Source organism: Suricata suricatta, chromosome 7, assembly GCF_006229205.1.
Source record: "Suricata suricatta isolate VVHF042 chromosome 7, meerkat_22Aug2017_6uvM2_HiC, whole genome shotgun sequence".
NCBI lineage: Eukaryota > Metazoa > Chordata > Mammalia > Carnivora > Herpestidae > Suricata > Suricata suricatta.
Genome location: NC_043706.1, coordinates 135,490,394 through 135,516,570, shown reverse-complemented (window position 1 = coordinate 135,516,570; position 26,177 = coordinate 135,490,394). Strand labels below are relative to the sequence as shown.

Sequence of the window (26,177 nt, the reverse complement as noted above, 5' to 3'; positions counted from 1 at the left end):
CTCCCCTGCTTGAGCTGTCTCTGTCTCTCAAAAAAATAAATAAAAAACATTAAAAAAAATTTAAAGCTAGGAAAAGCACATACTATGTAAGCACAGCAGTGAGGGAACTGAACGTGGCCACACGGTCCTCACAGGCACAGAGCTCTGGCTGGGGAGATTTCACTGGGCACACCAAGCCGCGCTAGGAGGGTGCCTGGCTGTGGGGACACTGCTGTGACAGGCAATGCATCATTCATTCGTTCACATAGCAAATATGGCCTCAAAGACCTACCAGCTGCCAGGCTATGGGGGACCTGATGGGTTAGTAAAGCGGGCAAGGCGGCCCCATGTTGGGGTGGGGTTGGGGGTGAGATGTGGGTGGCAAAAGCGACAGAGAGAAGAGATTATATTAAGATCCTGAAAGAGGTTCAGCTGGCTGGGGATGAGAGGCGGTGGGGTGACGGGTAAGGCCAGACAGAGAGGCTGGCGCGGGGTAATAAGGGGCCCCGAAACCAGGCACCTCAGAGGAGCCTCCCCCCAAGGCAGAGCAGGGCTCCCAGGCTCTTATGAAGGGCAGGATGTAATCTAATCAGCCTCCTGGAAAGACCATTCTGGATTCAGCACGGAAAGGGGACTGAGCACAGCTGAGATAGGAAGGTAAGAAACCAAGAAATACCAAGAAAAGGGGATGAAGGGTAACACTGCAGGGCCAGCGTTCATGGACAGCAACGCCCTGCAGCGGCCAGATGGGAGGGGAAAAGGCATCAAGGATGCCCTTCCAGCTTTCTGGCTTGGGGAGCCGGGCGGCCTGGGGTCCCTCCCTGAGGTACAGGCCCAGAAGGCACAGGAGAAAGCATGTTACTAAAAATAAGCACGTGCAACACACGATGTTGAGTTTACCTAAGATCCAGATGTTCTCGAATACTTTGGGTGAAGAATAATGAGCCAATTACAAATGAGGGTTGACTAGTGAAAGCACGCTTTAATTGGCAATTCAAAAAAAAAATGATTGTGTAAAACAGAAGTGACAAAACTATGCATCTTTTAAGATACGCTAGAATTTAGACTGAGGATTCCTTAGTCAATAGAGTCGACTTTTGTTCTACGTGATATTTGTTTTCTCAGCTTTTTGGTGAACAGACCTCTGGATGGCAGATGCCATAGGACTGTAACAATAACCCTGATCCAAGTCAGGGTTTTGTTATTTCCTGCACTGGGCTAGCTTTGGCTTGGTCCATAGTCCAGCCCAGAGGCAGAGCTCCGAGGCTGAGGAAATTATAAACAGCTTCCTAGATATTCTCTCTTGTATCTGACCTCCCATTTGACTTTATTTTTCGTCTGTCACGGATTATTAAAAAAAGGGGTCCTCAATTAAGAGTGGAGTTTGAATTAATTGCATCTGGGGGCAGGAGCAGAGTATCACTAATGCTTTAACACATGAATCTGCTATATTTACACAGCAGTATATTTGGAAAGTGATCTATTTTCTTCTTTCTGCTACGAGCCTCCTGTTGGAAGCCAGCATCATTTTATGTTTCGTGTGCTCACAAATGGTAAGAACACCCTTATGTACAGGGGTAACTGGAAACCTAGAGTAAGAGAACATGTTCTGACAACCACCACCACCCTATGAAATATTTCAGAACGTGCAGATTTACTATCATACTGAGAACTGAGAACCCAAAAGAAAGAGGAACAAAACAGTTTCTGTAGTTTGCAAAAACAAAAAAAAAAATCTTCAATCCTACTTCCAACTCCGTAACAATGACCTTGGTGGTTTCTGTTTTTGAGCTAACTTGTTAATCTGCTCTTGACAATGAAGACATTAGGTCAATTAAGATATTCGAAACCATTTAAAAAATTTCAAAAACGACTTGCTGTATAAATATCACCATGAAACCAGCAAGTAATATTAAAAACTTTTCAAAATTTTTACTGAGTTCCATCTAAATGCTCCTAAGATATAAGGAGACTGGTTGGGGTAGGGCGGGGGGTGGCTTCTTGACAACTCATTTTTTTTTTAAATGTTTATTTTTTTATTTTGAAAGAGCGAGAGACAGAGTGCAAATGGGGGAGCTACAGAAAGAGAAGGACACACAGAATCTGAAGCAGCTCCGGGCTCTGAGCTGTCAGCACAGAGCCCAACGCGGGGTTTGAGCTCACAAAGAATGACATCGTGACCCGAGCCAAAGCTGGACGCTTAGCCGACTGAGCCACCCAGGTGCCCCTGGACAACTCATTTAACGCCAGGCTCCAGGCGTGAGGACTTCAGCTCGGCCTGAAGCCACGTCTGTACGGTTATAGAAATACGCCCTGGAAGGATGGGGGCAGCAGAAGCAGTAGCTTTAATCTGGTGCAACGTCAAAATGCCCCCCGTGCTGTAAGAGACAGAAATGCCCTATGCCACGGCAGATGACCTTTACTGGAAAAATTGAGAGAAGACTGATTAATATGGGAAGCTTTCTTCATTTAAGAACATGATATATTTTGTTCTTTGGTTGTTCTGTGCTCTGAAACAACTTGAAACTTCTGAATTGGTTTGAAACTTCTGAATTATTTTCTGTGGTCTGGCTCAATCTTTGTCAAATATCTATTGTACATGAGGCTCTGTCACAGACATAGGGAATCAGAGTGTGAACAAGATTCAGTTCTGGCCCTTAAGAGCTCAGTTTAATTTATAGTAAGACACTCGATTTATTTTAAGATATCTCTTTTTTTTTTGCCCTCGGCATTAAAAAGTAAGAGAAAGATTTGCCCTAAGCAAATAGAATGTGCCTAGAAATTCAATGAGGAATTCCATTAGGACTTTAAAAATGAGCTAAAATACGCCACTAAAGAGTGAGAATAAAATTATACCAAGGCAATTAACATTTGGGATTAATAACAGAAGGAAAATATGAGACCAACAAAGACATAATCTGTTCAATCTACATTAAATAGGTTAAGTTTGAAACTTCATACTTTGGAAGTACACAAATGTTTGTTCACCTTTTCAGGGTAAGCGCACAAGGGCATCTAAATGTCCAACCTCACCTATCTGTTATACACTTTCTCTAGTTAATGGCACTATTTATATTTATAACAATGGAGGCTAATGATAAATATCACCGTGAATATCAGATTCCAAAGATGGGGAATTTTGTGATGCTTTTGACACACAGCGGGGCCAAGAATGGAGTCTGGCTGGATTAAACACTTGAGGTGTACAAAATGCAAAGTTAGGCTATCTCCTCCGCGTCCTGCAGCTGCAGAGCCAGCCCACACCTCCCCTAGCTTGTCTCATCTGCGGTGGCTGATAAGAGTAAGGGCCAGCTCTCCATCGTGTGTGGTCAGCCTGTAGCTCTGCCGACAACTCTGTTTAAACAGTAAAGAGAGAGAGAAAAGGTTGTGGAGGGGGACAGGAAAGAAGGCGGGGTGTAGGCGGAGGGGGGGGGGCGGGTGCTATTCAATAATTCTGGAAGATTTCACCCAGGATACCTTCCCTGCAGATCTGACGGTCACAGGACGGTGCCAAAGAACGGCCTCCAGCGACGGAATACATTTGCTGCCACATCACAGTCCTGCAGAAGCATCAGCTCTGCTTGTAATCCGTGTCCGAAAGGGAAAGTTCCTAGTGGTTCTGCTTTCAGCGCATCTCAAGGACTAATTAAATCCTCATTACTACCTTCTAATTATTCAAATACTATGGGATTACACTGAGGAAGTCCCTGCTGGCGCTCCAGATGAAAAGGGTTAAATAACATACGTTGATTTGGAGAACCCAGATCTAGTGCAGACCTTCAGAAAACCACCAGCATTAACATGAATATTTAACTAGACACCACTGTGAAAATTAAAAGGGAATTCAATTAAAAGGTTTTCAAAAAATTAATTCTGACCTCTCTACATCTGTCCGAATAAATAAGCCTTCTTGAAACGTTTTCACCTAATTGCTAATCCAATAACTAGAAGGGCATTTGCTGGTTTCATTACGCTTAACATTTTACGGGGGTTAAAAATGCAATCATTTTAATGTTAATAATCATTATACTTATTTATCTACTCAGATGACTGAGTAGATATTCCCTCCAAGCCCTTTTGGAAAACAGGGCAACATATGAAGAAGGCATTTCCTACTGCTCTTTCAAGTTTTTAAGAGACACAAGTTAAAGATTATACCATGAGGATAAAATTAATCTAAACTCACTAGCTACAATTTTCTCGTAACATTTATTTAGGTATTTTAGGGTTATCTGAACTCTCCCTCCAATGCCTTAGGTACTGTAATGTACATTGATTTTTTTTTTTTTGGTGATGTGCTGTAATAACAATTCTGTACGTTGCTGGAGAACTATGGAGAGAAGATTTGATTTAAGATAAAAGCGAGCGGCAAGCGTGTTATGGAGTACTAACGTGAAGTTCTGACCTTTCTTCTTTTAAATTTCTATCAACAATGAAGAAGTTAAGACCAAAGAATTTGAACTAATTTTCTTTATTTGGTTAGTAGAAAGTTCTAGCACCACATAAAGTGTAAACGGGAGAGCGCTAAGTCAAATGCTATACAAGAGAGCAGCGGAGAACTTGCAGGAGACAGCTCCACAGGAGAGGAGAGAGGCTAATAAATACCTAAAATGCTTCCCTTCTTTTCGTACCTGGCAATGGCCATGTCCTTGTTTTCCCACGTACACACCTCTCTGAGACGGCAAATAGGAAACCGTAGAAACTCAGGCATGTTTGCCTACATAACGATATGGGGAAATGGATTTGTGACTGCTGTCCTTAGACAAACTTGAAAGAGAAGCCCCAGGTCAGAGGGCACGGAACTGGAGATGGGGGAAGGGCACTACAGGGCCCCGGGAACACGGTGCCGACTCTGCACCCAACTTTGGGAAGCGGCCCCGGACCTGGTATTGCTGACGCCAGTGTGGTTCGGATCCCAGGGCAGCCTCAGGTTTGCAAAATTCCCTTCAACCGAGTATTCAGGAAACTGATAAATGTTCTTCCTGAACAGGAATCTGAGGACCCAGTCGGAAGGAAGGCTGGCAGGGGAGCGAGGGTTCAGCTTCCCGAGCCTGGAGGCAGCCAGGCCCCAGGGTAGAGCATCAGGACTGCTGTCCCTCCTGAGGATGCGGGGAACACCCAGAAAGCCACGCCTCCACATGGAAGTGGGCGCAGCTCCGGATCTGTGCAACTGTCTCTAGGCAAGTGTGTTTCTAGATTCTTTGCCATTAAAGAAAATCTGTCTCCTGTGGGTAAATTAAAGGAGATGTGTGCATCTGGAACCTTACTTCTTATCCTAACTTATTAAAACAAAGTAAGTGTAAAAGGAATTGCTCAACTTGGCTGTTTTCGTGCTCAGCAGTGTAGAAGCTATGTTCTTGTCTATCATGGTCCTTGGGTTCTCAGAGAGGATACATTTTTTAAGAATAAGGCTCACTTACCAAAATACTTTTTTCCTTTCTGTTTCTTTCATCACTTCCCTAGACGGCGGGCAGGGGAGGGTCAATCGATTGTAAAGATATAAATGAAGTTAAATTACTTCTCAATACATGGGAGTCAACACTGGGGACTTTTCTAGCAAGTATTTCCTCAGATCTACCGTGCACCGTATATACTGTTGGTACACACCCAAAGGTGATAAAACAGACAAGAAAAATGTTATTACTATATCAAACCATTATAATGACTGTGGCACTTGGCATTAAAACACCTAATCAAATGTCACTAAGAGCTAACATTTCTCCCTAGATTTTAACAAATAACAAGTCTTAAAAAAAAACCAATCCTTGCTGTCCGATTTTGGAGGAAACTGAACTCATGCGTGGCAAAGCACCATTTATCAGCCATTTGGAAATAGAAGGTTTTCCTGGTTAGGGGGCTGTCCAACCAACAGAAGGCACACCAGGGACACACATAATGTCTTTCAGAGAAAGTCTGGGGAATGTGTTCATAAAAATATGCAAACTATAAAATGTATATTTGCTATTTGCAGGAAATGGTCATTATAACAACCTGGATTGTTATGTACCCATTATCAGCTTCCAGAACTGTGCTGCGTACAATGGAGATAATGAGGGGGAAAAAATAACAGACATATCTAAAATAGTGGTTTTTATAGAGTGACACCAGAAGAAAACTCTAGACTTTGCTTGCCAATGTATTTAAGTTAAAAGTTTAATTTAGCTGCATTTCCTAATTCTATCGTTGTTCACATTTGGTTTTCTACATTTTTCAAAAATTTTAAACACATCAGTTGGAAGAGGATGGGGGACGTGCTGGAGGAGGATCTAGGAAGGTTTCTCCTTTAGTTCTTAACAATAAAGGTTGGGATTGTAGGGCTTCGAATTACCCTCTAATGCTCGCTGAAGCAGCAGAATTCTCCCAGTGGGAATGATGTTACAGGGTTATGTGGGGATTAAATGAAATAACAAATACCTTCATCCAAGCTCTGGGTCTGGCCTGAGCAGGTTTTCAGTGCAGGAGAATTTCTTTCATCCTTTTTTTCCCTCCATTTCCCTGACCCAGCAATGCAACCCAGATGCAACCCAAGGCCACGTAAAGGAGTTTGGAGAGGATTCCCCCTCGCATGGTGCTAGGATGCCGTCCGTGAACTCTGAACTGCCTTCCAGATGGCCAGAGACATGAGGAGTTAATGCAGAAAAAGGACAGGCTTGTGGGAGGTTACAGTGGAGAGTTTAGAGAAACCAACGCACACACCACGTAATTATTAAAACATACTGTTATAGCGTCACTAGAAGGCAGCGGTTCTCAAAGTACGGTCCTCAGACTGGCAGCATTGGCAACAGCTGGGTATCTGTCCGAAAGGCAGCTCTGAGGTGGCCTGCCTCAAGCCCGCTGAACCAGAAATCTGGGGCTGTGGCCTAGTTACCTGTTTTAAGCAGTTCTCCGGGTAATTTTCATACCCCCGAAAGTTTGAAAACCATTAGCTATTCCATTATTAAGGCATACTATAGTATCTTAATAAGGGAATTAAAGTATTAGTTATACATTAAATTATAATTTAAAAAGTTAAATATGTTGAGATATTAGAAAATAAAAATTCCATTTTATTCCTACTAAATATTCATTTCAACACAAATGATGTGCAGCTGGGGCTAATCCATCTTTTCATGGGCAAATAACGGGTTGCTGAGTTATTAAATATGTAAAGTAACTAAAACGTTATAATTCCAATTAGAAGCAAACCCTCATCTGTACAACTCATAAAGAAACAATTATAAACATGTGGGATCAGGAACCTTTAAAGCAGCTACCAAACCAGCAACTTCTGTCGTCTGGGTGGGTGTGAGGGGGGAGGGGAGAGGACAAAAGTGGCAGCCCCATGGGCAGGATGGGCAAAGTGCACTCACAGGCAGTGGGAAGGGACTTGGCATAGTGCCAACGGCGCAATAGGCTCGTAAACCTCAGTCTACACTAACCTGGATTAAGATCACCACCAACAAGAGTAGCTTTACTATAGAAGGAGGGAGAGAAGACAAAGGTAAATGAGGATCCACAGGCCTCAACCAAGTCAACAGTACATGGGGTCAACATGCGGAAGTGAGCTAAAGGTCAGAGAGTTGGCAGATATGGGACAACCCGAAAGTTCTGGGCTTTGAGGAAAGCCCGTGGTCTTTCTTCCGGTTCCAGCACTAATAAGCCTCTGAGAATGAGGAATTCCTGTGGAACCTCTCTGGTCCTCAGTTTATTTATTTGTAAAGTGAGGCTAACGGACGCTACAATTTCTCAGGTGGGCTCTAGTACCAAGACCTACAATTTTAGAATATAAGTATAAATTGCTACTGTTTAAGTATCATGGGACAAATATAGACCAAAACAGGGAAACATACACACACTCTAACATTATACTTCATCGGGCCCAATATCCAAACCGCATCATCGATAGTCTCCTTCACGCAGCCAGATCAACGGTCAGGCCACGGTCGGGTACAAACCATGCTTCCCGACGCTGTGTGGACACAGACAGCCTTTGGGTCTTGAAGTGTGCTTGGTAAAACTTCACCTAGTCTGCAAGACACCATCCTTCTTTTCCAGATTTGTTGTGACATGTGTGTTATTTCGTTCACCAGAGGAGGAAACATAATATCCTTTAAGAATTACTCACAAGGAAATGCATAGATGACCAAATTCATATACACCGTATATACTCAAAGCACAAAGAGACGTTAAGACACGAGCTGGAGACTGACCTCTTTCCTGTGGCATTGGTGACCGGCTCAAGGCAGGATGGGAACTGGACTCTGCCTGGCTCCCGGGTGGCTGAGGAGGCATCTGACTGCCTGCAAAACACAGGAAGGGAAGTGGGGATGGGGAGCCCCCTACGTTAATGCTGCAGTTGCGCAAAACACAGGTACATTCGTTTCATCTTAGTGATCACAAAAGGTGTGGCCCCACAGAGAAAAAGACATGGCTCAAAAAAGTGTGATTTTGCCCCTTTCTGGCAAAACAGAGAAATGACACGGATAATCCTATTTACCAAATGAACTCATGAGAAGTTTAATTTCTTGCTGAATGAGCTCCCAAGCTCACAAATAAAGTAGTAGTCAAAATCGACATATACTTATTTAATGCATTTAATGAAATCTAAGACTAAGAACTAAACTCATCCTCTTGAGTTTCAACCCATCTGTAAATGGCTGGGCATGCATAGTGGCCAACAATTCTTTTGTTGGTAATATTTATTCAAAATAGAAATATCACCCAATTCTGTAAAAAATCTTTATAATATCAGATTTAACATAAACATAGGAGATGTCCATTCAAAAACAGAAGACATACTACTACAAAATGTAGTCTGCATTAGCACTAAAGAAGGAAATATTCCTCTGCACCTCTTTAGATCTTTATTGCTAATAAAGTAACCGCATCTGTCCAACATCTATTTGATTTCCATTTATTTAATGTGCGCTCCCTTTGTCTTTGCAAACTATAATGTAAGCTCCTTGAGACAGGAATCATGTCTTTTACTCCTTTAATCCCCACGTTCCCATAACGAATATTAATACATCTTTATTATTTTATGGTCCTTAATCTAAGAATATGAATGAAAGGAAAAGATACTTACTATTTTTATTAATTAAAGGGAGATAATGAATCATGTGAAGGCAGGAGACAGGATTTTGAAATTTAAGAATCATCAGAGGTACCTGAGATCTCAACTCACTTTCTGGTTCAGCAGTTTAGAAATACTTCAACTAAAAGTGTTCTTGAATAGAGAAGGTGCTTGAATTTGACACAGTCCTCAAAGTGCTGGCTCTCATGGCATGAAGACCCTGCTAGTTTATCTTCTCACTCTCCCCTTTGCTAACATGAACTCAAAGACTGAAATATACATATACACAGACCTACACAGTCCACGGGCACACACGCAGGCAGACACGGATCTCCCCGCATGGCCCTCAGGTACTGCAGTCTACAACTATGCTAGGTCAAGGTCAAGCTAACTGCTTTAACATCATGGCACCTACTTGTCTACCTACAGTTTTGTGTATTGCTATAAGAATCACAACGGAGTAGAGGAGGAAATTAACGTATTGAAGATTACCACCAGTTCACCTGCTGAAGGTCATGCTGCAGAGCCACGCCGAATGTCCGTCCTCTCGTATTTCTAACCAACAGCATCTCTGTCCGGCCAGGCGGCCTGACTACAGACCAGAAAGAGCACAGTCCCCAGGGTCTCTCAGGACCATCGTTCATTACCAATTCTAATAACGGCTGTGTCTGCGACAGCCAGTGAGGCAGAAGATGACTGTCCCTTTAGATAACGCGTATACATATACTTAAAAAAAAGTCCTGACATTGTTTTTGGGAGTTGAGGCTTCTCACTTTTTAGAAAAGAAGGTAAAATTTATGAATGTATATCCGAGTGCTCCGGGTTCAAATCCCACTCTCTTTCTAAGATGAAGTGCAAACCAAGACCTGGATTCACAGATGCTGAGCAACGCTGCGCTGTGAAACCACTAGGAGTAAGCTCTTAAGTCACAGCCACACCTAGTGCATCAAAGTCTAGACACACAGTACAGCATCTATTCAGCTGTTCATTTTACTCCTGGACATTAGTAAATTAGCGCTAGTACCAAATAATTAAATGCAAAGTAAAAAGACAACATTCTGGATGAAAACAATTTCAAGGGTAAACACTGGTCATCAACTCCACTGCAGATACACAAAAGTCGCTGTGTCCACTCAGGGTCATGTGCTTCCTATGAAATACCCGCAGGCCCCCAATCTGCAGCCCATTTAGAAATTGAAAGCACGCTGCAGCCAAATCCTGACTTTTTAAAATGTCACTGGGGAATCAGCTGCACTCAGACAGTAAGTGCTTACATTACAGTGATTGTTTCTGTATGACAGACCGAATTCATGGACTCATGACAGCAAAACAAACAGTAATTCCACGTTAACACAGGACACCACGACTGACACTGTGCACGCCCAAGGCGCTGCGCTCATGTACAATATCTCAAGTAAAAATAAAAGAGGCTTTATAAGAAACCCATCTCATGATTTCACAAAATACTTTCAGGCAGCACTGCTGCCGGTCTGGTGCAATTCTAAGACAGATTTCTCTTTATGGCAATGAGAAAATTTATTATTAAATCTATCCTTTAAAGAAATAAACAAGAGCCTTTTCATGGTAAAGACAGATCTGAGCGAACGGCTTTAAATTCTCCACGTGCTTCTACCTCCCTATCTCTCCCCCAAGAGTTTCCTGGCTGCTAAGGAAGAACTTCATCCTTCATATGCACAGGCAGAAACACGGTCACAGCAGATGATGAATCAGAAAATATGTTTGAATGTATGTCTGAGAAATACAATAATAGGATTCGTTTGTATCTGTGGTCCCTATAAAGAAGACAATTCAGAGCCCTTTGAACCCAATGAATTATGTAAACACCCTCAAAACCATAGACTTTTAAAGGACATATGGTTCTCGTAAGTAAAAGCTTTTAACACAAAATTTGGTTAATTATTTTCAAAGAGAATATTGCCGTGGATAGTGAACAAACTTTATGAGTAGGCTTTAACATTGAAACAGTTTCTAAAGAAAGCCCCGTTTCCCCCTTGTCTATGGCTATAGTGGTATAAGCACAGTGGAAGAAACATTACAACTGGAAAAAACGATGCTGAGTTAGGATAAATCCCACCACTTTACAGCTATGTGTTTATTCTCTAGTGACCACGTACACAATATGGTGCAAAATCTTGGTGCAACAAAACAAAAATGAAGCATCAATAAGTCACCCGAATTTCTACTGTTGCTAACTTAAAACTCCCAGAAGTCTATACCGTGATTTTTCTTAAAAACTTTTCATTCATTTTACACTTAAAGAAAAGTTGCAAAGTGAGTACAGTGAGCTCCTATATATCCCTTAACCCACCTCCCCTAGTGTTCACATCTTAAATAATCATAATAGAATTATCAAGAGGCACTCAACATGGTACCACTCTGTTAACTAAAGAAATTTGAATTTCACCATTGTCTTTCTTCCATTCTAGGATCTCACATTGCATTTAGTGGTGATTTCTCCTCAGTCTCGTTCAGCCTATAAAACACCTTGGGTCTTTGCTTATGTCATATGACTTGATGCCTTTGGAGACTGCTGTTCATGACACTGACGTTTCATTTCTAGTGCTGTTTACCCTGATTACTTGGCAAAGCTGGATGTCTACCAAATTCCTCCAATGTAAAGTTATGATTTTGTCCTCTGTAGTTATGGGTGACTAGGGAAGCTATTTGAGACTATACAATTCCTGGGTCTTCTCAAACTTGCAGGCACTGACTTCAGCATCCATTACAGAATCCTGTCTGGAACATTTATCACAGTAGTGTTTGTAATGATGTTTCTTTATTTCCCTCTTTTCTTCTACATTTATTTGTATCTCAAAAAAAATTTTAATGTTTATTTTTGACACAGAGAGAGACAGAGTGTGAGCAAGGGAGGGGCAGAGAGAGAGAGGGAGACACAGAATCTGAAAAAGGCTGCAGGCTCTGAGCTGTCAAACACAGAACCTGATGCGGGGCTTGAACCCATGAACAGCGAGATCATGGCCTGAGCCGAAGTCAGATGAGTCACTGACTGAGTCACCCAGGCGCCCTTCTTCTACATTTATTAATGGAAATCTATGACGAGGAAGAACTATCTCTTCTTCCCCATTTGTTTATGTGTTTCTAAGACTATTTACTTCTACCTATAAAAACTCATTGTGAAAGGCACACTACAGCTTCTAGCGAGTCACATCCTTGCGTAACCTCCACCTCTAGATTGAGGGCAGAACCTGTGACTTGGCTTCTCACCAAAGAACGCAACAAAAGTGATGAAACATCACTCCTAAATTACATTCCGTGGCGGAGCTAAGGGTGTTCTGCAGGCACCACTGAAGTCTCTAACGGGCTGGCATTGAGATAATCAGAAGGGAGATGATGCTGTGTAGAGATGATTTTAAAAGAGGACCTAGGCGTCTCTGAGCTTCCAATGGCCCCGAAGAAGAAAGCTTTTATGCTGTGAGCTGAGCCACACGGCAAGGACAGGCAGCCTCCAGGACTAGGGAGCCTGCCTTCTATAACCACGGGAAATCCGTTTCTCCAACATCTGAATGAGATTGGAAGCAGATTCTTCTCAGCTGAGCCTCCAGATGAGAAGACAGACCATCCAGCACTTTGCCGGCTTGGGAGAACCCAGGCAGGACACCGAACTAGCCCGGGCCTAGACGCCTGGCGAAGGAAGCTGTGACGTGTGTGTTGTTTTAAGCTGCTATGGGTGTGATAATTTGTTTAAACAACAGAAAAACAATACACTCATACTTATTCTATTCCATGGATTAAAATCAAACACTGACATGATTTCACTGAGATTGTTCCATATTTGGCCATCGGAAGCTCCTTCAAATCCTTAGTGTTTGGAATCATAAGGCACTGCAGGCTCATTTTGCATTTTTCCTGACCCAGCCCCGTAATCAACGGCTTCTCCTTGGAGTGCTGGTAATTTTTATTAGAAGATGATGTTCACAGACTAGGATCTGGGTACTAGGTCTGCTCATTATTTCGGGGGTGTCAGCTGCTTCTAGGTCCCCTCAGTGAACTGAAGGAGGAAATGTATGTACGTACACTAATCCATATGCACATGGTATATGCATATCCATATTCTGGTCTGTGTGTGTGTAACCGTGAGTTTACGCAAACCCCTCCAATTCCAATCCAGAATTGGGGGTATATTTTAGCCCTCCCTCTTTCCTTATTCTGACTTCTTTCTATAATAGTAAGAAACCCAGTCCTTGTTATCAAAATTTACTAATTTGTTCAATTCTACTATATACACAAAGTAATTCCAGAATCACTAACTCACATTGCTGTGAGGAACACAGAGCCCCTTGTTAGGGCTTGTATTCCATTCTGCATGCCCGCCACACCTTGACCGGCTTAAACTGTTTTGATATTTTGGGGATGTGTGAAACACTTCAATGGCTCCGTAAGTCAGAGTTATACAGAAAAATACTTGAAGAAGTCAGTCCCCCAACTCTGCTCCCCTATTCCTATTTGTCCGTCTTTCCGCTTCTTTCCCAGCTGCCTCTACAATAAACAAATCTCTTTAGTTTTTGGTTTATCTTTGCTACATACATTTACATAAAAGAAAGGATACCGGGGTATGCTCTTATTTTATTCCTTACTTGAAGGGCAGCATATCCTAGGTCTCCTTTGCACTTTGCCTGTTCCCTTAAACAGCTGGTCCTGAAAAGTACTTCCTGCAAGTTCACAATATTTCTCATTTGAAAAGTAGGTACATGGAACGCCTTTGTGTGAATATTCCATAGTTTACCCCACCATTCTCCCATGTATGGGCATTCAGGCTGTTTCCAATCTCTTGCATATGTATTTCTGTATGGTTTGAGAGCCAACATTAAGGTAAATTCCTTGAAGTGGGGTTGATGGGGCAAAAAATCTATGCAAATTTCCCTCTATGAAGCTCTGAAACGATTTCCATTCTCACCAGCGGTATCTGAAAGGCCTGTGTCTCCATAACATGCAAGAATATGTGGTCATTTAAAATTTGGTTGTCAATCTTACGTGCAGGAAGCAGTATCTGGTATTTTCAAATTTCCATGCCTTATTCTGAGCCAGCTTGACCACTTTTTCATTTTGAGGGCTATTTTTATATCTCTTCTGGTTAATTGCTTTTTCCTGTGTTTTCGACATTTTTCAATCTGGGTTTTTAGTACTTTGGTCTTCAAATTATTTTTTAAAGATTATTTATTTTTGACAGAGTGAGAGAGAGCACACATGCGTGAGCGGAAGAGGGGCAGAAGGAGAAGGGTAGAGAGAATCCTAAGCGGGCTTCGTGCTGTCAGTGCAGAGACCAACTCAGGGTTTGATCTCATGACTGTGAAATTATGACCTGAATGGAGATCAAGAATCTGATGCTCAACTGACTGAGCCATCCAGGCACCCCTTGTCTTGAAATTATTAAGAATTCTTTATATGTTTGGGATGTTAGCTCTTTCTCTGTGGTATAAGTTATGAATATTTTCTCCTACTTTGTCAATTGTCTTTGGATTTTATGATATCTTTTGTAATGGAACTTTTTTTTCCTTAAGGAGCCAAATTCATCCATCTTTATTTTTATTGCCTCTAGATTTTGTGTCCTAGTTAGAAAGCTCCTCTCTGCACCACAGTTAGAGACGATTCACCCCAGTTTTCGTTAAGTACATGCATGGTCTCATCTTAATTTACTCAAGTTTACTTTTGTCTATGCTTTGAGATAGGAATCAAATTTTATCTTTTGTGTGAAAAGCATTTTAGATCTACTCCTATAATTCCCTAGCTGCTCAAACCATTTTTCTTTTTCAGTGTTTTCTATCATGTTTATTTTTCTATATGAACTTTAGTATCAACGGACCTATGTATAAAATAGCTTATTAATATTTTTACTGGGAGGATGATACTATAAATAAACTTAAGGAAAATGGATGACTATTGAGTTCATCCTGTTTAAGAACAGGAGGCATCTTTCATTGTTCACGTCTTCTTTAGTTTCTTATAAGCACATACAAGTTTTGTACATTTTATGTTAAATTTATTCCTCAGCATTTAATCTTTTTTGTTGCTACGACAAATGGGGTTTTCTCTAGGGGTACGTCTTTAACTGCTTATTGCTTGTGTAGAGGAAGCCTATTGCGTTTTCTTTTTCATTTCTTTTTATTGTTTTCATCATAAGGTACTCTTTAATTCCTGTCACCTATTTCCCCATCCCCCCATCGACCTCCCGTCTGCCAACCATCAATTCATTCTTTATAGTTAAGAGTCTGTTTCTTGGTTTGTGTTTTTTCCCTTTGTTCATTTGTTTCTTAAACTCCACATAAGTGAGATCATATGGTTCTTTCTCTGACTTATTTCGTACTGCACATACTCTCTACCTGTATCCACATTGTGCTAAATGGCAAGACTTCATGCTTTTTATGGCTAAATGAGATTTCTCTTGTATGTATATACACCACATGTTTATCTGTTCGTCTAGATAGATAATTGGGCTGCTTCCATAGTTTGGCTCCTGTAAGAAATGCTGCTGTAAACAGAGGGGTGCATGTACCCCTCTGAACTAGTGTTTTTATATTTTTTGTGTAAACACCCAGTAGTGTGATTCCTTGTTGGAGGGTAGTTCTATTTTTAATTTTTTGAGGAACCTCTGTATTGTTTTCCACGGCAGCTACACTAGCTTGCATTCCCATCAACAGTGCACAGGAGTTCCTGTTTCTCCAAATCCTTGCCAACACCCATGGTTTCTTGTGGTTTTGATTTTGGCCATTCTGACAAGTGTGAGATGATATTTCATTGTGTGTTTGATTTGCATTTCCCTGATGATGAATGATGTTGAGCATCTTTTCATGTGTCGGTTGGCCATCTGGAAGTTTTCTTGGGAGAAATGTCTTCTTCCTATTTTTAATTAGATTGATTTTTGGGAATTGAGTTGTATCAGTTCTTCATTTATTTGGATACTAACCCTTTATTGGATATCATTTGCAAATATCTTCTCCCATTCAGTAGGTTGCCTTTTAGTTTTGTTGATTATTTCCTTTGCTGTGCAGAAAGCTTTTATTTTATAAATTTAAAAAATTTTTAATGTTTATTTTTTTTTGAGAGAGAGAGAGAAAGAGAGAGAGAGAGAGACAGAGCATGAGTGGGGGAGGGACAGAGAGAGAAGGAGACACAGGATCTGAAGCAGGCTCCAGGTTCAGAGCTGTCAGCACAGAGCCTGATGTGGGGCTTGAACTCACAAATTGTGAGATCATGACCTGAGCCAAAGTTGGACACTTCTCCAACTGAGCTACCCAGGCGCCCCAGAAAGTTTTTATTTTAATGTAGCCCCAATAGTTATTTTTTACCTTTACTTCACTTGCCTCATGAGACACATCTAGAAAAATGTTGCTATGGCCAATGTCAGAGAGATTACTTTTGTGTTCTCTTCAATGATTAAAACAAATGTTTTTAAAAAATATTTTTTGAGAAAGAGAGCACAAGCATGAGTTGTGGAGGGGCAGAGAGAGGGGGGAACAGAGGATCTGAAACAGGCTCTGTGCAGACAGCAGCAAGCCCAACATGGGGCTCAAACTCATGAACTATGAGATCGTGACCTGAGCCAAATTCAAGAGTTGGACACTTAACTGACTGGGCCACCCAGGCACGCCTCTAGGTTTTCTATTCTGTTCCTTTAATCTATGTAGTTATTTTCATGCCAGTACCATACTGTCTTACTTACTACTGCTTTGTAATATAAATTAAAATTTAGAATTGTGATATTTCCAGTTTTGATTTTCTTTTTCAAAATGCTTTGGCTATTCGAGGTCTTCTGTCGTTCTATACAAATTTTTGGATTGTCCTATTTCTGTCAAAACTGTTGTTGGTATTGAGAGGGATTATATTAGTGTTTTAGATTACTTTGGGCAGTTCAGACGTTTTAACAATATCTGTTCTTACAACCCATGAGGCATGGGATGTCTTTCCATTTCTTTCCACTGTCCTTAATTTTCTTCCTCATGTTTTATCATTTTCAGAGTACAGGCCTTTCACTTTGGTTACGTTTACTCCTAGATATTGTATTGTTTTTGGTGTGATCGTATGTGGGTCTGTTTCTTAGTTTTACTTTCTGCTGCTTCATTATTAGTGTATAGGAATGCAACAGACTTTTGTACACAGATTTTATATTCATCTATCAGTTCTTTGGGGAAGTCTTCATAGTGTTTTCTATATCTAGTATCATGTCATTTGCAAATAGTAAGTTTTACTTCTGGGTACCTTGTATTTCTTCGTGTTGTCTGACTGCAGTGGCTAGAAATACCAGTATTATGTTGAATAAAAATGCTGAGAGCAGACATCCTGGTCTTCCTCTGATCTTAGTTTCTCCCCATTAAGGATGATATTGGCTGTGGGTTTTTCAGAAGGACTTTACTACTAATCTAAATCTATTTGTTGAGGGCTTTTTTAAAAAATTATAAATGGATGTTGTACTTTGTTACATGCTTTTACTGATCTACTGAACTGATCATATGGTTCTTAACCTTTCTCTTACCGTTGAGACGTACCATGTTGATTGTTTTGCTGGTGTTGAACCCACTTGGTTGTGGTGCATGATTTTTTTAAATGTATTGTTGGGTTGGGTTCGTTTTGCTATTATTTTGCTAAGGATTTTTGCGCCGATATTCATGAGAGATATTGGCCTCTTTTGCTGGGGCGTCTTTACATGGTTTTGGTATCAGGGTGATACTGGCCTCATACAATGAATTTGGACATTTCCCGTCCTCTTGGATCTTTGGAATAGTTTAAGAAGTACGGGTATTAACTCTTCTTTAAATGTTTTGTAGAATTCATCCGTGAAGCCATCTGCTCCTGGACTTTTATTCGTTGGGAGTGTTTTTGATTACTGATTCAATTTCATGGGTGGTGATGGGTCTGGGTCAAATTTTCTATTTCTTCCTGCTTTAGTGTTGGTAGTTTATACGTTTCTAGGAATTTATCCATTTCCTCTAAGTTGTCCAAATTGTTGGCATATACATTTTCATAATATTCTGTTACAATTATTTATATATATTCTGTGGTGTTGGTTGTTATTTCTTCTCTCTTTATAATTTTATTTGGGCCCTTTTTTTTTTTTAATGAGTCTTGCTACAGGTGTATCAATTTTGTTGATCTTTTCAAAGAAACAGCTCCTGGTTTCATTGCTCTGTTCTTTTTTTTTTTTCCCCCAGTTTGAGTTTTGTTCATCCCACACCCCCTTTTTTCCCCTTCTAGCTCCTTAATGTGTAAGGTTAGGTTGTTTGAGATTTTTTTTGCTTTTTGAGGTAGACCTGTGTTGCTATAAGCTTCCTTCTTACAACCTCTTTTGCTGCATTCCAAAGATTTTCTATCATTGTGTTTTCATTTTCATTTGCTTCCAAGTAATATTTTTTTATTTCTTCTCTGATTTTTTGGTTGACCCATTGTTTAATAGCATGTTATTTAAACTCCCTATTTGTGCTCTTTCCAGACTTTTTCTTATGGTTGATTTCTAATTTCATAGAGCTGTGGTCAGAAAACATACAGCACCACTTAGACTTTTAAAAATTTTTTGACACTTGTTTTGTCACCTAATATGTGGTCTGTTCTGGAAGATGTTCTATGTGCACTTGAAAAAATAAAGAATGTGTATTCTGCTATTCCAGGATGAAATGTTCTGAAAAGGTCTAATAAATCTATCTGGTCCAGTGTGTCATTCAACACCACTGTTTCCTTGTTGATTTTCTGTGTGGATGATCTGTGTCCATTGATGTAAGTGGGGTACTAAAGTCCCTTACTATTATTGTATTACTACTGATTATTTCTTTTATGATTGTCATTAACTGTTTTATGTATTTGGGTGCTTCCACGTTGGGTGCAAAAATGTTTATAATTGTTATATGCTCCTGTTGGACTGTCTCCTTTATTATTATATAGTATCCTTCTTTATTGCTTGTTACTGTCTTTGTTTTCAAGTCTATTTTGTCCAATATACGTATTGCTATGCTGGCTTTCTTTTGGCACTCATTTGCATGACAAATGTTTCTCCATCCCCTCACTTTTAATTTGCAGGTGCCTTCTGGTCTGAAACGAGTCTCTTACAGACAACATATAGATGGGTTTTGTTTTTGTCCATTCTGTCACCCTATGCCTTTGGTTTGGAGCATTTAGTCCATTATATTCCATTTCGTTACTTGTGGTTGTTTCTGTAGACTTACTCTGATCCTTTCTTCTCTTGCTCTCTTTCATGGTTTGTTGGTTTTTTTGACTGATATGCTTGGAATTTTTTCTCTTTAGTTTTTGCATATCTATTACTGATCTTTGAGTTGTGGTTACATTAGGTTTGTATGTAATATCTTCTGCATATAGCAATCTATATTAAGTTGATGGTTACTTAAGTTTGAATTCATTCTTTACTCTTCTCCTCTCCCCCCACATTTTAGGTATATGGTGTCATATTACCTCCTTTTAGTTTATGAATCCCTTGACTACTTTTTACAGAAACACTTTTACTGCCTTTTTGTTTTCCACTTTCTTATACTTACGGTCTTCCTTTTCACTCAAATAGTCCCCTTTAATGTTTCTTTTAGGCCTGGCTTAGTGGCCATAAACTCCTTTAGTTTTTATTTGTCTGAGAAACTCTACATGTCTCTTATTCTGAATGATAGTCTTGATAGATAGGAAAAAATCTGCATCCAGGAATGCTCTTTCAGCACTTTGAATATATCGCCACTCCCTTCTGGCCTGCAGTGTTTCTGCTGAAAAATCTGCGGATGGGGTTTCCGTTGTATGTAACTGCCTTCTTTCTTCTTGCTGCTTTTTTTTCTTTATTGTGGCTTTTTGCCATTAAATTTTTTTTAATGTTTATTTATTTTGAGAGAGAGAGAGAGCGAGAGCGAGAGAGCGAGAGCGAGCACAAGCAGGGAAGGGGCAGAGAGAGGGAGACACAATCCAAAGCAGTTTCCAGGCTCCGAGCTGTCAGCATAGTAGTGCCAGACACAGGGCTTGAATCCATGAGTCATGAGGTCATGACCTGAGCCGAAGTCAGATGCTCAATCGACTGAGCCACCCAGGCACCCTGCTTTTTGCCATTTTAATTACTATGTGTCTTGGTGTGGACTTCTCTGGGTTGGATTTTTGGGAGGATCTCTGCCTTCTGGATCTGGATCTCTGTTTCATTCCCTAGATTAGGGAAGTTTTTAGCTATTATTTCTTCAAATAAGTTTTCTGCCCCTTTATCTTTCTCTTCTTGAAATCTCTATAATGCAGATGTTATTATACTTGATGGAGTCATTGAGTTCCCTCAGACCATTCTTAATTTGCATAATTTTCTTTCCTCTCCTTTGCTCAGTGTAGTTACTTTCCATTACTCGGTCTTCCAGGTCGTTAATTCGTTCATCTGCTTCATGTAGCCTGCTACTTATTCCATCAAGTGTATTTTAAATTTCACTTGTTATGTTCTTAATTTCAATGGGTTCTTTTTTATCTTTGTGTTAAGGGTCTCACTTTTATCTCCAGTCCAGTGAGTATGTTTATGATAGTTGCTTTAAATTCTCCAGCAGGCATATGACTTCTGTTTTGCTTTAGTGTCTTGCTGTACTTTGGTCCCATTTTTCATTTGGGAGAGGTTTCTCTGTCTCCTTATTTTGTCTTACTTTCTGTGTCTGTTTCTCTGTGTCAGGAAAGTTAGCCACATCTCTTGTTCTTAACAATAACAGCCTGCTGAAGAGGTCCTGCAGTGCCCTGCAGTGCGGCGTCCCCTCCTCCTCAGGGTCTGGCACTCCAGGGAGTGTCTCCCACGTGTGCTGTGTGTGCTCTGCTAGTGAGTCTTGGACTCTTTCCTTCAATCCAGTTGTCTACAGAGGCTCTCTTCGCCAACTGTGGGCAGCAAGGTGTGCAGTGATCTGTCTGTAAAATGACACCTGCCCCTGCGGGAACCGAGGTCCTGCAAAAATATACAGATCAGGAGAGGTGGTGTTGGCAGAGTTTCTGCTGGTCCTCTAGGGGGAGGGGCCTGCGGCTATGAGACTCGGGGAGCGTAACTGGGAAGGGCGGGCCCATGGGAGCATGGCGGGGCTTGATGCAAGCAAGTTAGGTAGAAAGTCTTAGTGCTGGGCTGGCTCCTGCAGATGGTCACTGTTTATGCTGGGGGACAGGGGAGAGAAATGGTGTGTGACACCTCCTCTGTCCCTGGAGACGTATCCCTGTCATCCTGGTCACTCTGGGCCACACTCTGAGATGAGCAAATCACTCTGCCTCCTGTTTGCCCCCAGTTTCAAACTGCTGGTTCTCTGCTGTAGCTGCATGAACTGTTTGTCTTGCTTTCTCTTTAAGGGTGGGGATGCTCTTACCTAATGGCCCCAGGGCTTTCCCAGAGCTAAACTAGCTGATTTTGATAACCCCAGGTCTGTAAGTTCTGCTGTTCTTCAGAACTCACTAAATTTGGACCTTTGCTTTTTCAAAGGCAAGTCTCATGGGGATGTGTCCTCCGTGTGTGTGAGCTCCCGGGGAGTCCGTCTTCTGCTCTTCGCCATGCTGCCGCCTCCCTCCGCTGGGCCGAAGACCCCGCCCACTCTGCTCCCAGACAGCGTCTTCACTCCTCCGACCTCCTTCAAGGTGGCCTCTTCCCTGCCCTTAGTTGTGGACTCTAGTCTGCCGGTCTTCGGGTTACTTCCTGGGTTATTTATGCTGATACAGGGGTTATCTAGTTGTATCTCTTAGACAGTGTGAGCTCAGGGCACTCCTACTTCGCCATCTTCCCAGCTGACTTTAATAAAACTGAAGTACAGTTGACACACAATGTTACAGGCTACTGTTTTCTTGTATGTTAATTTTATATCTTGCTACAAGACTGAATTCTTCTATAGTTCGAGTTCATTTATCAGTGATTCTCTGGGGTCTTCAAGGTTTACTATTATATCATCTGTAGATGGAGATGGTTTTATTTCCTCTGTAACCATTTTTATGCCTCAGGGTTCTCTCGTCTAACTGTGCTGGCCAACATCTCTAGAACGCTGCTGAGTAGTAGTGGAGATAATGCTCATCCTTCCCTTGCTTGTATTTTAGTGGAAATGTCTCCAATGATTCCTTACTACCTAAGACACTGGTTTATAAACTAAGGCATAAACATTTTACCAGGTTGAGAAAGTACCCTTCAACTGCTATTTCCTTGAGTAGTTTTATCACGATTGGGTATTAAATTTTATTAAAGGAGATACTTTTCTGCAAGTTTATTTACACTGTATGTAATTAGAAAGACAGTTGTTAATATTAAACCAACCTTGAATTCCTGGAATAATTTTCACTTAGTCATGGTGCATTATTTTCTTAATGTACTGTTGAATTTTGTTTGCAAATATGTTCCTCTGAATTTTTACACTAGAAGAGACATTGAGTGAAATTTTTCTAATTAAAAAGAGCTTTTAAGAACTGGATCAAGATAGCCATCAAACTAAACACTTTTAGTAACAAAATACTGGGCTTTCACAGAATTGGGAGAAAAGAGGCTAATATGTATATGTTTTCTAAATCAACACACATCCAGTAATGTATAACTCAGTGTTTAGATTGAAACATGGATATATCACAGCTTGGTGTAGTTCACAGAGTAAGACTGTAGGGCAGTGAGTATTAACAAGTGCTAAATTCTATGTTTCTTATAGGTGACAGAGTCCTAGCATTCACCTAAATTCTTATTTTACTTCTCTGTTTACTGTTTCTCTCATTGCACTAAACTGTAAATTCCATGGGTATAGAGAATTGCCTCTTTTGTTCCCTGCTATGTCTGTTGAACCAGACATACAGTAAGCATTCAATACATATTTGTTGAATAAATAAAGGTGTGACAGGAGCGCCTGGAGGCTCAGGTGGCTAAGCATTTTGGCTCAGGTCACGATCTCACAGTTCATGGGTTCGAGCCCCACATCTGGCTCTGCAGTGACAAGATAGGGCCTGCTTGGGATTCTCATTCCCTCTCTCTTTGCCCCTCTCCCACTTTCTCTTTCAAAATAAATAAACTTAAAAAAAAAAAAAGGTGCAGGCACCTGGGTGGCTCAGTAGGTTGAGTGTCTGACTTTGGCTCAGGTCATGATCTCACAGTTCATGAGTTCGAGCTCTGCATTGGGCTCTGTGCTGAACTGACAGTTCAGAGCCTGGAGCCTGCTTCCGATTCTGTTTGTCCCTCTCTCTCTGCCCCTCCCCTGACCATGATCTGTCTCTGTCTCAAAAATAAATAAATGTTAAAAAAAAAAATATATATATATATATATAAAGGTGTGATAGATTACCTCAAACCCAGACTAATAGTTAATTAAACCTTTAGTTATCAGTCATCATGTAGTTTTATCTTACTATTCTGGATCAGGGATAGGCAAACTTTGTCTGTAAATTTCCAGAGAGTAAATATTTCAGGCTTTTCAGGCCATATGTTCTCTGTCACAACTACTCAACTCAGCTGCTGTAGTGCAAAAGCACTACAGACAATACATAAACAAAACAGCATAAATAAAACTTTATTTACAAAGACAGGTGGCGAGCTGGATTTGGCCCAAGGTGGTAGTTTGCTAACTCCTAATTTAAATGATAGTGTCAGTAAAAAAGAAACATTTCAGGCACACTTGCTCAGAAAGTCAGTAAACATCAAATGGTATTTATTAACAATAATGATGACGTATAAACCTGACTTACTCCCTCATTTTTAACAAAGAGGACTATATAAATCAATGTCAGTAACAGAATCTGGTGTGTGTCCTTTTAAAATCAGATCTAGTGTAGGTTTGCACTGGCTTCCTTAGTACTTGATGTAAGCGTGGTTCTAAGATTTAAATTGCAAGTGCATTTAGCAGGTAAATTGTTAGGTAAGTGATGACCTATAGGTTTATTTTCCCAACCTTTTTGGCCATATCAGAATAAACAAAAAGGTGAGAACTACTGACAAGATGCAGTTACGTAAGTGACACTCACTCACTGTCGTGCCGGGGGAGAGAGAACGAACATGAGTGGAGCAGCATTTCCACATTAATCCTTTATCAAGGCGAAAACTTCCTGGGTTAATTCCTTCCGAAGTTACTACAACGTATGACTACAGGAATTCAAAAAGAACAAAAACACTAACTGAAATAAAAGAGCTTCTGGCAAACCAATCATTTCATCCTTCTGAAAGTAATACTGGGTTGTCTTAGTATAAGATACTAACGGGCAAAGAAATACCCAGAAATTCCATTTCTCAAAAGTTGTAGTGGGCAGAGAAATAACATCTCTTCCATTCATACATTTGCAGCCAATACTTTTTAAAAAATCAACGAAACTAGGAAGGTTTCAGTTATTGAAGATGGAGCAGTAACGTAATTACTCAACATGGCAAACCTGGAGTTTGAATGAGACACAACTTGATGTCAGTTTTGCCAGGAACTCCTTCTCCCTTCCAATTTTACCTCATTAGCTGACTTTTGGGCTAAAGCGGATAAAGGGAGAAGAACATCCGGAATGCGAGTCTGTCTCACAGACCGCTTGTAAATAGGAGATAGTTTTACTTGAGTGTAAACAATAAAGAAAAAAACCCACTGAGAACTTACTACGTAGAAGGCCATGTCCCACAGGTTATTTCTTCATGAGTAATCCAAGGAGTCTGGCTTCTTAAAATTAACATGAAACACCACAGAAACCTGGGCAATTTTGTTGTCCAATCTTCATCAATAACAACACTTAGGCTATGTGGGGAATCATGGGGTGTTTGATAACAAAGACTTGGGTCCTATTCATAAATTCCTTGAAATTACCAAGGGTCAGAAAGGTTTCTTGTTAAAAAAAACAGCAGGGTCTGTGAATTCATGTGAATTGAGTTGCTAAAACTATGGTTGCCCTTGAATTTTGAGAAGAAATAAGAAGTACTTCCAGTCACTTTACGAATAACTCTACCATGATCAAGTTCTTTCCTGGAATGCTGCTACTAAATCAATATATATCTCACAGTTTTTTTTAGCAATTAGCAATTGAGTTATTCTTCTCTTCAGGAATTTTTGGAGGTTACACTAACTTTAGTGAGGTTAAAAAAACATGGTAGAAATTATTGCTGCCAATTAGCAATATGTCATGACCAAGATCGACTTTTATCTTGCACGTCTCTATTATTCAATTCTGCTGCATTCAAAACTAAGATATTGGGACATTTTATTCTAGTACATCCTCATACTTTCTTCACGTTATGGAAATCCGCTCTCTCTCTCCTCTTAAGGGTTTTACCTGCCACAGTCTGACGTTATTGCTCTAAGGGACATATATTTGTTACATTCAACCTATCCTGCTGGTCAGAGCGCTATCACGTCTTCCTATGGGCTGTGTTCACAGACATTATTTCTTTAATTTCTAAAGCACTAAGTGCCAGCTAGGATCTTTTCTTCTGCCATGATAAATGACAAATGTGACTTTGTTATGAGATGGCACTGGTGGGCTGTGTGGTTGGACTCCACATCGGACGTAATCTTTGAACAGCTTATCTAAGACGGTGCCCCGACAGGTGTGTGGTGACACGGTGCTGTTCTGCCATTCAAGAAGCAAAGATTTCACTGGTCATGGTTTTTGAGCGAACTTTAAACACCTGCACACGCCTAATGGTAATAGTGTGGGTGAAAAATGAGTGTTCAAGAATCCATAAATTCGTGGAATGTCCTAGGCTTAGGCATGTATTTAAATGAGTTAGAAAATCCACAAATTACTTTGAGGATGGTATCTTACTGTCAGTGTCTCCTAGTTCATTTGCTTCAAGAAAGGAAACTTGAATATAGTCCAAAGCAGACATTTCAAATACACAATCTATTCAGGTTCCGGCTTACTGGTTCCAGTTAAGGGTTGATCTGAAGTGTCCGAATGTGGACATACAGTACTTAATGTTACTTGGCGATTTTACTAGGTCTGCTCTTTCTAGGGGTTGCGCGCTGGGGGTTGGAGGTGGCAGAGCCGCTGGGAACAGACCGGGAACACAATTCTTTACTGCGAACAAACTCTACCTCAGATAAAAGCCGTATAAGACACAAAGTTAACACTCTTCCCTCGCTGTACCCGCCAATGGAAACACAACCCTAGCAATCTGGTCCCCTAATTCTGTTGTTTTTTAATTTTTTAAATGTTTTTATTTATTTTTAGAGAGAGACAGAGTGCAAGCGGGTGAGGGGCAGAG

The 26,177-nt window shown here is 40.7% G+C and overlaps 1 protein-coding gene across 7 annotated transcripts in view; it reads right to left on the bottom strand.

Annotated features, from left to right (window-relative positions):
* The window catches only part of ARID1B (AT-rich interaction domain 1B), a 385,639-nt gene that overhangs the window by 85,138 nt on the left and 274,324 nt on the right, over window positions 1-26,177 (bottom strand). For all 7 annotated transcript variants that reach the window (XM_029944117.1, XM_029944118.1, XM_029944119.1 and 4 more), the window contains one exon: window positions 8,169-8,258. In XM_029944117.1, the coding sequence (XP_029799977.1) occupies window positions 8,169-8,258 (90 nt within the window). The remainder of the gene's footprint in view (window positions 1-8,168; window positions 8,259-26,177) is intronic.